Below are 14,238 nucleotides of genomic sequence, written 5' to 3'. Positions count from 1 at the left end.
ACCTGGGTTTATGAGTTGTATGCTATGAGCTGACTTATTGCTGGTTGATTACCATGTACTATAATGATTCAAGGACGTCGGTTGCATGATCTTTGTGAAATAACTGAGTATGCATCCATAGTGTCCGAATAAACAACTCGTATACATATGCTAAAACATGGCCATGCTAGATCATCAGTATACCAGAAACTATTATTACAAGTCAAGCTTCAAGCATCACTTTTCTTTCCAGCTGCCGCCGCCAAATTCGTGTTCTCTGTTTGCAACGACGCGATCAGCTCGAGCCATTGTCGTCGCTCATTCCTAAGCCGCTCGAGCTCTTTCCTCAAATGCTCATTCTCATGGCGCAAAATATCATTCTCCGTTCGAGACTTCGTCTTTTCTTCCTGTTCTGCTTGCTTTCGCTGTTTAGACTCAATCTTTGACGCCTCCTTGAGCTGATGCTTCTCGATCTTCCCAAGCTGCTTGAGGAGCTTGGATTCCTCGCTGAATAAGCCAGAAGCGACCTTGTGCATCTTTGCCGGGTCGCGGCTGTTTGCAGGATGGGCTAGGTTATTACTGCTCGACGAACGGCTTTCGGGTGTTTTCCGCTGGTTGCTGCTGCCTGCACTGGTGCTCAATTGATCATTGCTGGCGTCGGCGGCTGCCAAAGCAGCTGCAGATGCTTTGTCTCTCTTGAACCCTTCTTCGCGGGACGGTAGATGGAGGGATCTGATGTCTTCTCGTACTCGGTCTAGTTGTGCCTCGACTTCACGCTTGCGCTGGGCTAGTTTAGCCAGCTGTTTCTCATGCGAGGTTAGCTTGCCGTCCTTCTTCTCGATCTTCATCAAGTCCACCGGAGGAATGTCGTGGTGCCCAGCTTCGATGGGAGTGGCGAGGCCGGAGTTTATCGAGGACGCTTTATCCTGTGAAAGTTGAGATCTCGTATCATCCTTGTCTCTTTCTGTTGCATCCCTTTGCGGGACGGGGTCCCCACTAGACCTGGGTGCTCTCTCTCCATCCTCCGTAGTAACATCAGACATATCTCCTGATGGATGGTGTGAGTGACCTGGTATATAGTCCAGCACAGCCTGAGGGGCGTATCGCTCCAACCCAGCGTTGAGTAGATAGGCAAAGCTGGCAATGAGACCATGATGTTCCACCTCGGTATCCGAAAATTCGGAATCGCTGATCTCACTATCTTCATCTTCCTGCACGCCAGCCGTATGTAGACTGTTTCTCCGTCTCTTGTGGCGACCGTCGTCCATACCTGGCTCAGAAACCGAGTTGGGATCGCGACAAGCCCAGTCCAGAAACTTGACCGCATCCGAGCAGATACTCTTAGGCGTGCCCTTCTCAACCATCCACCGAGGTATATTACCTCCGGGGTCACTCCTTGTCACCATAATCCACTCGACAGGGTTCGTCTCCTCCTCAGCACCACTCCCCTGCTTCTCTTTCGAAGCCGCCTCAATCACCCCATTACTAGACCCCTCAACCACACCCTGCGCATCACCGCCACCTCCCCTCTTAACCGGAATCTCCCTAATAAACTCAACAGACTCGTACTGCCCCCGAATATACCCCTGACAAGGCGGCGCATCAGCATGCTCAACAGGCTTCGAAACCATCATCCAAAACCGTCCCCCCTCCTCAACCCCAACCTCCCAACTAACAATCAAGGAAACAAAATCCCTCGGCGTCGTGGGCTTCGGAAACTGCGCCGAAACATGAAAAACAGTTACATGAGCCAACACCTTCTCCCCACTCTCATCCTTCACCTCAATCGTCTCGACCTGCTTCTCAGCCCCAATGCCGCGGACCGACTGGTCAGGCGTCTGGCCGTGCTTCATGCGCTCGCGATTCGCCTTCAGCGTCTCGGTCATCTCACTCGAGAGCTTCGCCTGCCATGTGGAGAAGGGGAGGCCCTCGTGGACGCTGCGACGACCGAACCAGTGGCCTTTGCCGTCGTTGCCGGGGAGTTTGTGGATTAAAAGGTCGAGGGGGTTGTCTCTTGTGCTGGAGACTTTGATGGGTTTGCTCCATTGTTGTTGGAGGGATTGGAGGGTTGGGTCTGTGGTGTTGAGTCTGGCGGGGGAGGGTTTGACTTGATGGGTGGTAGTGGTAGTAGTTGCTGGAGGGGGTTCTGGGACGGAGTTGACGATGAGGTGGGCTTTCGTGGAGAGGTCGTTGATGTAGGTGCGGAGGGAGGAGGGGTCTGTGGGCACCTCGTCCCAGGTTGTTGGGGCGAGACATTCAAGGGCTTCTTGGAGGGCGGCCATTTGGTTTCTTCTGTGGTCGATTACTGGTGGAGGTCTGGAGTTTAGGATGGCGCGGGAATGTATGTATAAATTGATGTACTGTCAGTCCGGCGGGTAGGCTGTCTATCGAGGTTGATGCCAGCTCAGTTGTGACGCGGGTCGTCACCAACAATAATGATTAATTAGATCATTAAATGGCAATTCGATCGGTCGATATACAAATAAATGCAAGTGAAACGCAAAACCTATGCAGCCTGTTCAAGGAAATCTCCGTTATCCCAGGCAGCGAAAGACCGGAGTTCGAGTCTCCCCAGACACTGACGTCATTGGTTCTCGGCCCTTATGCCAAGAAAAGTTCATGGCCAGATTTGGTATTCTTATGATTATCACTATGATGATGATTATGATGATTGCTGTTATGATCATATTATTAATACTCGTATAGCTTATTCGTAGGATATTATGTCTACCAAAAAAAAAAAAAATAAAAAATAAAACCACTTCTAGTCCTGCAATGTTTCAAATTATGTTATCCAGACTAGTTACATGAGTGATCAAGGATCAATGCATACGACAATAACGAGAGTCAAGGACAAAAGAACAGAACGAGGAACCCGCCTCAGCAAGTGCAAGACTATACCAGCATCCGATTCTCGTCCCTCACCTCTCACTCAATGAGAGGGCTTGGAACGAGCTTATCCAGGTATTCAGAACCCAGCCTGGAAGATAGGAGATGACCCTATAGACGAACACAGTCCACATCGCGCCAACAGGCAAAGGGAATTTGGTTCACTCGGAGGACCGAGTCCCATCAAGGTCACAGACCCGACGGTTCTCAGCTACACCGGGCGCCTGTCACGGACAGCCTTCCCGAGCCCACGAGTAATCCAGCCTCCAGTGTTCTATCGTCGCCAACATGGTCTGTGTTGCCAGAAAAAACTGCGAGCGTCAAGATAACACGACCCGCAGCGCCGCAATCAATACCTCTTCAATCTGACCTAGCAGATGACCAGTCCGGTAGCCTGTACCAGAAAGAGGATGTCCAGGACAGAGAAGGAGGGGTCTAGGCCCAGCCATAACACCATCGATCAAGCTATCCTGGACGGATGCGGCGACGAAAGGAAACAGAGCGAGCGTTTCTCATCCAAATCATATCCCAAGCCGCGAGGCTAACCAGGTCTTTCATGACATATAAAACGGGATCTGAACAATGGGATATTCTCATAAACAAAACAAAACAGATAGCCGACCCGCCGCTTCTTCATGCAGAGAAAAAAACCGAAAGAATCAAGGAGAGACGAAACGCTAACGCTGGCTCGAAAAAAGAAACAAACAAACACGAAAGAGTAGTCACAATAGCAAAGAGAGAAGATATTATGTTCTTTGATGGTCATGCAAACGAAGTGGAGTATCATGGTCGCAGAATCGTCAATGGTAACGCCGTCACTGATGCCAATTAGTCTGTTGTCTGTATAGCGGGGATATTGCTCCCGGTCGTTCTTGTGGGTGTGTCTCGGGCTCGAAGGGTACAAACGAGCTAGGTAGAGCTTTTCGACAGGGACTCCGGGATCTAAACCAAAATACGCGAAGTCAGGGAGACCATCAACGTCAAGTGTCTGGTTCCATGGGCGTATTACATGGTTGTCCCGTACGGCAGCGCAAAGTCTTGGTATCGGTCCCCCCACCCAAATCCGATCATATTCGCCGCTGTGCTGCAGGGCTGTACCAACATGCTTGGCAATGGGAGCGCGGCAAGTGCGGCGGACGTGGCAGCGGTGCTATAATACTGCGTCGCATTGTAAGGCGAAGTAGTGTATGGTTGGCTGTAAGACGGTGTCGGAGAAGCATACGAGAACTCATTCATGTTGTTCATGCTGGTCCATATATTCGGATTAGAATCTCCTGTGCTGGCCGTGGCTGGGCTGGATGGCAGTACTTTCCACGTGTCCATCGACACAGGCTGCTGAATAGGGTCGTGCCACCATGTCTCCGGACCAGTGGAACTGGGGAGAACAGGTGTCGAACGAAGTACATCGACCACGCGTGGAGGTGGAGGAAGCAACGGAACGAACAGGCTGGTGATCGCGGACTTTGCTTCCTCACTTCGGCCCCCAAGCAGCTCACCTGCACCGTCCTCCTCCAGCCCTTCAAGCGCCTGCGCGCTGGCGCGGTAGACGAACTTGTTGGCAGCCTGGACAAACTCCTCCTGTAATTTCTTCAACTGGCTCTCCTTCTCGGACCAGTCCCAGGTACTCGCGGCAGTGTCAACGGAGTAAACCTCCTTGTGGAAGTCGACCAAAGCTTCGATTGTTTCCGGTGTCAGTTTGAATGCGACCTCATTTCGAGACACCATGTCAACATGCACCACGTATGCCTCGACATGAATCATCTGGTAGTTGAAGAATGCCTCCACCCAGGGGTTCTCGTCCCTTCGGAGCTCTGCTTCGGGGGCCTTGGGGAACATCATGGAGCACAGGGTCCAGATAGCGTTTGGTGAGGACAAGGTTTCCGTCAGACACTTCGTATGTTGCGTCACATTGTTTAAAGGTCGCTTGACTCGGCTGACTCGTTTCAATGTCGCCGTCAGCCATGGTTCGATTTTGGTGTTCAACACCACATTCGGTGAAGACCGCGGCGCAAAGGCAGCGGCCGACGACGGTAGCAGGACTGTTGGCATTGCGACTCAGCGATAATGATACTATATTGAAAAAGAAGGAACGAGAAATTGAAAGAGCTATAGAAAAGAAATAAATAAAGAAGGCACAACGTTCATAAAGGCGACATCCGCCCACAGTAAGTGGTTCTCCGATATAGTAGATGGTTCCAGCGGTAAGGTGGGATCACTAGTTGGAAGCGGTCTCTAGTACTTGACAGACGAAAAAATCGGACTAGCGCCTGGCCGGGTAGATGGAGACCGTCTTTAAAGATATATAGTAAAGAACTCCACAGCACTGGCCACAGTAGAGTGGAATAGGAAGATATAGTAAGTAGAGAGGTCCAAATTACTGTGTGGGCGAACGCGCAAAAGAGAAGAGAAAATGACCAAAGTAAAGAATGTAAATGAAAGAAAGTTTTTTTTTAGAGCGGTAGTGAGAATGGAGGGGAAGAAAAGGCGAGACGCAGAGGTCGAGAGAAGAGAGACACAGAGAGGGCGCGAAGAGAGAACAGTCGAGGAGGGGCGGGAGAGGGCTGACCCGAAAGGGAAAGAGAAGAGGATGACTGTCGGTGATTCTGAACACAAGAGAGATCAGAGAAAAAAATAATAATTATAGGGTGTATTAATGGCGTTGCTTTTCAAACTTATTATACAGGGTCTCACTAAGGGCAAAAAAAAAGTCAGAAATAAATAGAATAAAAAAAGATACGGAGTCGAGTAACTCTCTATCATAAAAAAATGACACCAGAAAAAAAAACTGGATCACCACTACTCCGTAATCCGTTGATATACTTTGCCTACAGAAATACAAGAGCCCTTTTTTCGTTTCGGTTTACCCTACGACTGCTTACCAGCTCTGAGCGCATAGATACTATGGATGCCCGGCGACTTTTTCTCATGCAGACATGGAATCCCGATCGTATGGAACGAGTTCATACATACACACAGAAGCACAAAATTTAGCCACTCTCCGGGTTCACCGTCCGATCTCAGCTGGTACCCTCCTTCGCTGGAGTTTAGGGCGTTAGCAGCATGCATGTGTCCAGAATCGTCGTAAAAAGTGGAGCCTGGCAGTTGAGAGTTGATGGATGGATTGACCCAGAAACATGTCAATCCAAGTTATTTTACAGTAGGTAATCTATTCAGTAAGATACCTCTCAGCCCTCATGGGCTCTCATAACGACATCCAGCCAGAAGACCCTTTTCAGGGCTTGATCCGAAGCGCCAAAAGATACAATGTGGCTGAGGCGACTACGACCTGATTTGGGGAGTTTCGAGTGGTTCCCAAGTCTGTCAGACGATTGGGACTCGCATCTCGTTTCCACCCAAGTCTTGGCTGGAAAGTCTGTTTTTAATTGTTATTTTTTATTTATTCTTGTATTTATTTTTTAATCCCTTATACGACCCGTGAAGGATATAGGAACCGACCAGGTCAGTATCCAGTATACATTGTAAAGTGTGTCATAGATCAATGGATGGGTCCAATCGAAGAGTAAAGGTGTGTGACTGTACAATACTCTATGTGTATGCATGTATGTATGATTGGAATTCTATCAAGAGAGGAAGTATGTCCGGATGCGGCCTGCTTCCCAACGCCGGAAACGTCACACAGATACGACATCCGACATGCTCCAGGATTAAATTCTGAAAGACATTGTAGAGAATAATGTTGCAACCCTTGGGCTCCAAATAAACCATCCCGATCTGGGCTGTCGCTACCACCCTCTTGGTAGAAGTTGCAGATTGTCGCTTGGGTACAGAAGTAGGGTATGGTGCGATGTATGTATGTATGAATTCATGTATCCTGTGGGTATCCTGTACATACATACAGACATACAGAGTACATACGAGGTATGGACATTGAAAGTGAATCCTGAATGTGGTAAAGAAAATATACCAATCGCAAGAGGGTTGGCTAAGCCCCAATGCAGACCCACTCTTTGGGTAAAATGCATCTTTGTTCAGATCTGACTAAGGACTATGTAACGGTCACCAGCATACGATATCATGTTCCAGAGAGGGGATTATTCTGGTCGTCCAGCACCAACGTCTGAAAGTGATTCTATCAGAGAAGAACACAAACAAGATTCATATCGAGTCATCTCCTGAACCCTACCTGTTTCAGCTGTCTCTTTGAACATTCCACTGAAAGAAACTCGGCATTTCCCACCGATGACCACCCCACTTCCCTCTTGGTGTGTGAAGATCATCCGATACTCGTTTTGGTGAGCAGTCTCCGCCACCGGTGGATACAATTTAGTCGCTTATGCTCAGCTGGGATGTGCACTTCCAAGTATAGCCCTTCTGCTGAAATTTAAACCTAATAGTACATCCGAAGGAAAGCGTTGGAAATGACGCAACGCCCATAGAGTCATACAAGAGAAAGAAAAGAGAAAGAAAAGAGAAAAAGAAGGGACAAGTAACATTGACGATTAAGATATGTGGAAATAAAGAGAGACAAAAGAAAAAAGTAAACAAGTACCAATTATAATACTCGGCGATGGTTAAGAGAACTGAAGGGGGAAGCGGAGAAATTCGCCGAAAAGTCTATCTGCAACCTGTTACAGCCATGCATTAGGGTTTGTTTCTTACCCTCACCCAAAGTCAGCCTTTCATACAGTATATAAGATTCACTTTGAATAAAGCAAGAAAGTAAGAAAAAAAATATCAGAAGAAAAAGAAGAAAAAGAACTTGAATCTGCTGCAACAAAAACATAATGACGTCGTCTCCGGACCAAAAGGGCCCGAAGAATGACTCCACAAAGCTTTGACCAGTACGCACAACAATTGCCCAAAGGCCTAACACGTACTGTACCCAAAGTACATGAGTGTAGATTCACATAGCGGGCATATGTACATGCACCCGTGAACACTGTACAGAGTATCTTACCTTGCAGACTGCAATACTGCAGTGATCCTAGACGCTCTACAGTAGTCTACTTTGCCTACTGCAACTCAACCATGGGAGACTCGTGTATCAAACCGTGGTTCTAGGCGAATCCAAAGCTATGCCCCTCAACCTAATTCCCAAACAATCATGAATGAAATGACCTCTCTATCTGTGCTACACGGCGGGGTGAGCCCTGCCATATCCAGTAGCTTAAAACAGCCCTTTGATCCTTTTCTCTCTTTCTTTGTCCCTCCCCATTTTCCCACCTTCCACCTTGTCTCGTTCCACATATGACGTGCAATGAGGAAAGGAAAGGGTGAACAGCATATTAGGAAAATTAATCGACAGTGAAAATAAAAACAATTTCCTAGTATCTCACTTGATGAATCGCGGGTCGAGTCCTCGTGGGGCGAGCTAAAGGGCCTAAAAAATCTTGGGAAGCTGGAAGGGTGCCTGTTCAGGCCTCAGATTCGCTGATGGCGAGAGAGCCCGGCTCACTGTGCTGCACCTGAGATCCCTGTTACGACCTACTATTGGACTGAGCTTCGTCGGCCGTCGTCTCTAGACTTTACCAGAAGTGGAAGTCATTCGAACTACCGTCTAGACTCGTAAGATGCGATTCCGTTACAAGCACGGGAGGAAAAGGGGGGTTGTCCGGTTGCACTTCCATCAGTTCTCTTTTTTTCCGATCTGCAACCCATGCTTTACTTGCGCTTTTCCCTAGGTCTGTACTGCACTACATACCTATTAGGTAGGGCTCGTCCGGTTAGTTCGTCCGCCTGCAGTAGGCAGAGATGCAAGGCCCGGGTTGGTAGGTATGTAGGTATCCTGGAGGCCGGGTAGTGCTCCTTTCAGTCAATAGACCCCATGATCTGCTGCACGCGGACGCCGAAACGTCTGGGGGTAGTTGGGATCCGGCCACACCGGGTTAGGTTGAATAGGGTTGAGAGGAAAAATTTCTGATATCGGCCATCAAATCAACCCACCAACCTGTCGTACCCCACAGACGACTTAACAGGATAGGCAGAAACATTGCACTTGAATGGCGATAGTTTGAGATCGGATAATGACATACTGCTACGGTATCAGCACGCGCCCAGCAATGGGTTCGATGCACACAGAGCACTCACAGGTTGTGGCGAAAAGTTGATTGATGATGCCAGAACGTTTCGCATTCTCGGTTGGAATCGGCATCCGACAGGAGCAGCCTAGGAAGTAAATAACTCTTGTGCAGCAAGGCAACCAGCGTCGTCAGCTCGGGCCACAGATTTGCGACACACTGTAACTAAATTTGACCGTTATTTGTCGCCCCTCCGTAGCAAAGTAGGGCGTAGTGCCTATAAAGTTGATTGACTATGATTCGGGAGAATTAACCCCCAATGGCAAGAGTGTTACCTCTGTAAGTGCGTACAAGCACCACATATGACCTGGTAGCGACTAAAGATATCCCTTCTTCGGAGATGACCGACTGCTGCGCCTCTGTCACGTTGCCACATCAGCCACATCGGTATTGTGGCGGAGTTTCTGCAGTACAATTATGACATAAGAGTGGTCAAGCATAGACAAGGAAACAAGAAGAAAAGGAAATTAGAGAGAAAGACACTAGAACATTTGGCAGGATAATTTAAGGATACACAATTCTAGTATCATACTCGTGGTCGTGTGTTGATTGTTTTTTTCCAACCCTCAGTATGAAGAACATATACCGAGTACGAAGTACTACATACGGTAACATACATCAACAACCCTGATACTTCATGTAATGGAAAACAGCAGGAGCTCGCACGTGATAGGCTTAGAAAGCCCCTGATATGCTCGCCAATCATTAAATGTATAGTAGCATTTCATGCAACCCCTGGATCGCTTAGAAGTACTTTCCTGGTCTCGCAATTCAATTAGATGCACAAGATTCTGGAGCAACCACCATCTCAACCTATACTTATTGCGAGACTTGAACATACGCCACCTATCTCTCGGCTTAGCTGGACTAGTCCGAGTAGATCACCACTCGCAGATAGACATGTATCACTGCGAGCTGCCTAGAGCTGATGAAAGTTTCTTCCAGTCCTCACAACGCCTTGGTTGTCCCTTCAAGGTAACGGGTAAATTTCAGCGTGACGTTTTCGGTAAATTCTTTAGAGATTATGGTGTCAGTATAGCGATGCAGTTCGTTACGCTGCACATGAAGCTGAGCTCTCGCTTCTACGTTGACGATCGAGTCATGACGCTCAACAGACTCAGCTGCCATCAAGTTGTAGCCCGACTGGTGAGACGCAGCCTGTTGCTCGGGTCATTGTCCTGGCCAATGCCATGCGCTCAAAATGGGACGGTCTGCGAATACAGAGCTTCCATGACTGCCATACTGAAGGTTCACTAGTTGCATAGAATGACATGCAGTCGATGTGGCCATAGGAGTCCAATCACCAGCTTGACTTTGTGGTCATGGGAACTCGCCCAGCGCCTTAATGACCAGGTGATTGTGCTTCTGGAAGATGGGGTTTATTTCGCGATTGACGACAATTAGTGCACCGGAATGATAACACGAGTCTCCGGTATGACACCTTCGATCGGATTGCAGTGGAGACTCATCATCTTCTGATTGAGATCGACAAGGATGGAACGTCTAGTTCTGAAAGATGGCTGACCTTATCGTCTGGCTAAGGATGGTAGAGTTTTGACTATTTCTGGGAAAGGGGAAACCTGCCATCCTAGAGGCGTGGTCTTCCGCCTGGATTGGTTCAAGTACTGGAAGTAGCGGCTCGTGATATTAAATGGTTATGGTTTTGAATGGATATACACAGCTGATACGTTGTTACTGGCTGACTTGGCCAGTGATATAAGTCTCCATATCAACTGTAGCCAGAGTGAACGGGAGCACCTCAGAATATAATAGCTTTGCAACTTTGTCTGGTTTACCTTGAATATATCCGTACAGAGCTTTGCAGTAATGAAACTTTATTTGAATAGAATAATGCCATATAATCTTTAGAAGTTGAAATTCATGGATCCTGGATAAAGAGACCAACTTTTACTATAAATTAACAGTACAGGGAAAGTGGATGTTGCTGCTCCATATGACACGCTGGCGTGTATTTCGCTAGGCTCTCCTACCACTTGAAATATTTCTTCCATCTCAAATATGCTATATGGTAATTATAGCTACGGTATCAGACACCGAGGGCATAATAGTTGTTCCATGGACGTACATCGTAGCCACACAACAATCAAAGCGACTAGTAACGCGAGAACGAAGGAATGCAGGCTCTGCACACCGCGGGCTTGAGAGATAGCATCGGCAACGAATGGAAGTCTATGTACGGTTGAGTGAGAAGCCAATAGTCACAGATCTTATCCTTGTGTAATTTGTGTAATTATTGGATGAAAAGAGACAGTTTAAATTGCTGCATCACCGCCAGCCAATTCCGGCACGAGGCCAATACCAGGGGTATGTAGATGCTTTGGCAGCAATTGTAGCCACTACAATTTCCCTGGAAAGAAAGGGCCGGACGACCTCAAGGGCAATTGAAACGGCGTAATGAACTGCAATAGCGATAAGTTCTCCTTGGGTCACAGTTAAGACTTTCATCTGTGACCTTCCGGACTGATATAACATGCATAACCAATCATTGACAGAACTATGGACAAAACTCCCGAGCGTATCCAGCCCGAAAGCTATTGGGAGTCAGGCCAAACTCGTACGAACCTCCCGACGAACCTGAACCATAAACTCAACGGTCTACCCGCCTACAGACACTGCTAGAATGTTCGTCAGGCCTTTACCGGTGATTAAAATTGGGGGAGAGGGTCACCCTAGTCCGTGGAACGCGTTGACAAAGCCTATAAACGTATTTGAAATTTGCCATATCAGTATTTCACGCACAACAGATAGCACCTATAGGACCGTTGCTCGGGTCCACAATATGCAAATAGCCAGTGTGAGTGGGTACGGAGGGCGAAACCGACATAACGATGAACGGATGATATGGCAGAGGGACCTATTATCGCAATGCCTCTCTGTGGAAAGTTTCATGTGAACCTTGCTAATCACAACCATGTAGCCGACAATGGGCGTCATTAAAATCAAAGAAGCGACCGTAGTAGATATAATGAAGTCCCCACGGAGTTCTTGGATGTCAGAATGTTCAATGATAGAGGAATAGATCCAGCGCATATATATGAGAGTAGTGCCTGCAAGATGTGAGCTTTTCTATATAGACAGTCTTTTAACACCAAGACTCACTCTTCAGATTCCATTACTGGCGCCCGCCATGACCAAATCGATAAAGGCAGCTAATGGACACGATTTGTTGGTGGTAGGCTTCGCTCGAACAACCGTAGTATCTGTTCCAGGGCCAAATAAGCTCGGTAACATCTGGCCCCCCTGCTATTCCTAAGAAACAAGTTCAACAATGGCCATTGCCGTTGACATCTTGCGATACTCAAAAAGGAGAAGAGAACGATCAAAAGAGCAGGGCAGTTGAGGGGAACGTCACTCATAATTTAGGATAAACATTATAAATAATCGACACCCACCGGACAAGTCTCTACTTTACCGACGAGATTCGTAAGAATAATCGTAGAAAACAAGGCTAAGGACCCGGAGCTCCTGGGCCTTTAAAGCACGCTAAGTATCCTTCATGTACCACTTCACTAGCTCCTCTTTTCCAGATTCTAGACTGGTAGGCCGACGATGTTACATCGCAGCTCCTTATGGCGGCATAACTTCGTACGAATGTCAGCCTCCTAGTATGTCCGGTCTAAGACACGGCTTGACAACCAGTAGTGTTGGTCCACAGTTCATCGAATCATCACTCGAAACCGCGGGATGGACGACTTGAGTACAACTGACGTAGTGAGCATAAGAAGAAGGAAGTTGCAGGGGTACATGAGTCAGTTGCTATGCTATACAGTTGTTTCATCCTGTTTATCAGATTCTGGGAGATCATAGCCCTGCGACATTGGGGCACATTAGAGAGGTTTCGCCGCTTCTAACAACAGCTATCTGCGCAGTGGGTGCCTTGCATTTACCGTCTCCGGATTTAGAGATTCTGTACAAAGAGTTTGTCGCCCTAAGTGCGCCGTTGAGCTTTTCAAGGAGGCACACTGTCGATGATGTCCGGGCGCTCTGCATTGGTGCTTTCTGGCTCAGTGACCTTTCCAGGTCGTTAGTCGGTCTAGCCGTACGAATAGCCACGGAATTGCAATTACATAAGAGATTTTCTAAGGCCCTACAGGGATACAGGAGCCACTACTCACGCACACGCTTATACATGTTGGTCTATGCTTGTGACCATCACTTTTCCGTGCCATATGGCAGACCACCAATGGCTAGAGAGTCCGAGGCTGTGAGAGATGCGCGGAAGTTCTTGGACTGTACTCATGCTACTGAGGACGATGCACGACTGGTAAACCAGGTCTTACGCTGGAGTATCTGCACCAATTTTTATGACACTTTCGGTGCCGACGTCGATCGGCCTCTTTCGGATGCAGATATTCCCCAGGTGCGACGGTTCAGCATCGTTTTGGATAGCCTTCGCGCTGAATGGGGCGACAAATTCAACAGAAACGCTTATGTCGGCAACTATCCGCGCAAAGGTGTTGGAATACAATACCATTTTGCCAAACTTTACCTCTGCTCTCATGCTTTGCATGGGGCCGGTTCAAGCCATGCTAAATATCGAGCTCCTGATGTGGCTTTGGAGTTGGAGGAAATAGCAAACACGGCGGTGCTTTCCGCCCTATCTATCCTTCGCGCGGTGATCTCAGATACTGAGATACAGTCATACCCCAACGGCCTGCCAACATATTTCGATATTATGATTGCCTTTGCAGTGGTCTTTCTTCTCAAAGTACCCACCCACTTCTCTACTTCGGTTCAGCTTGATAATCAAGAAATTCAACGCTTGATGCTCTCATTAGCTATGGTTTTGAAGGGAGTCACAGCGACCATGCATCCGCATCACTTCCTTGTCAGTATAACAGAAGGAATTGATGATCTCTTACAACGAAGTAGGATGGTAACTGGCGCAGCTCAAGCTGGAGGTATGGATCCTTTGCAGTAGGAGCCACAGCACGTTACATATGGTCGCAATACGCCGCATGTAGACTTCGACCTTGAGACTGAGGGGATGTTTGACCAGTACATCATGAGTGAGTTCGACTTTTTATCGGGACAAGACCCAGAGTCTTTAATATGAATGTCTCCGAGACGGCCAGATTTGCAGACAGCATCTAAAACTATTATCTCCATTTGTGAGAGTCGACAACCATGATGCAATGAAAGTCAGACGCCATAGTGACCACAGATTATTGGGGTTCAAGGAATCGAGAAAGAAGGAACAGCAATGGAAGAGAGAGAGAGAGAGGGTGAGAGAGACAAACCTTGCAAACCCCGAGCGAATGACCGATCTGTGGTCTATGCATGGTATGGGGCAATCCACCGGTAGGAAGAA

General features: G+C 47.9%; 3 protein-coding genes across 3 annotated transcripts; 1 reads left to right on the top strand and 2 right to left on the bottom strand.

Moving 5' to 3' along the window:
- Positions 1-209: 209 nt before the first annotated feature.
- Positions 210-2,261, bottom strand: F9C07_2060132 (uncharacterized protein; the record flags this gene model as incomplete). Its single annotated transcript, XM_071508641.1, has 2 exons — positions 210-1,409; positions 1,482-2,261. 2 exons carry the CDS (start codon positions 2,259-2,261, stop codon positions 210-212), a joined length of 1,980 nt encoding a protein of 659 aa, XP_071366056.1.
- Positions 2,262-3,873: 1,612 nt separating this feature from the next.
- F9C07_2280121 (uncharacterized protein) lies at positions 3,874-5,575 on the bottom strand (the record flags this gene model as incomplete). The annotated part of the gene is made up of 1 exon (XM_041284495.2): positions 3,874-5,575. The coding sequence occupies exon 1, from the start codon at positions 4,915-4,917 to the stop codon at positions 3,874-3,876; it is 1,044 nt and encodes a 347-aa protein (XP_041140078.1). The 5' UTR covers positions 4,918-5,575.
- Positions 5,576-12,611: 7,036 nt separating this feature from the next.
- On the top strand, positions 12,612-13,848 carry F9C07_2200221 (uncharacterized protein; the record flags this gene model as incomplete). Its single annotated transcript, XM_041283849.2, has 2 exons — positions 12,612-12,638; positions 12,697-13,848. 2 exons carry the CDS (start codon positions 12,612-12,614, stop codon positions 13,846-13,848), a joined length of 1,179 nt encoding a protein of 392 aa, XP_041140079.2.
- Positions 13,849-14,238: the final 390 nt, after the last annotated feature.

This window comes from Aspergillus flavus, chromosome 1 (genome assembly GCF_009017415.1).
Source record: "Aspergillus flavus chromosome 1, complete sequence".
Classification (NCBI taxonomy): domain Eukaryota; kingdom Fungi; phylum Ascomycota; class Eurotiomycetes; order Eurotiales; family Aspergillaceae; genus Aspergillus; species Aspergillus flavus.
Note: the sequence above shows the minus strand (reverse complement) of the source record. Positions and strands in the feature narration are given on the sequence as shown.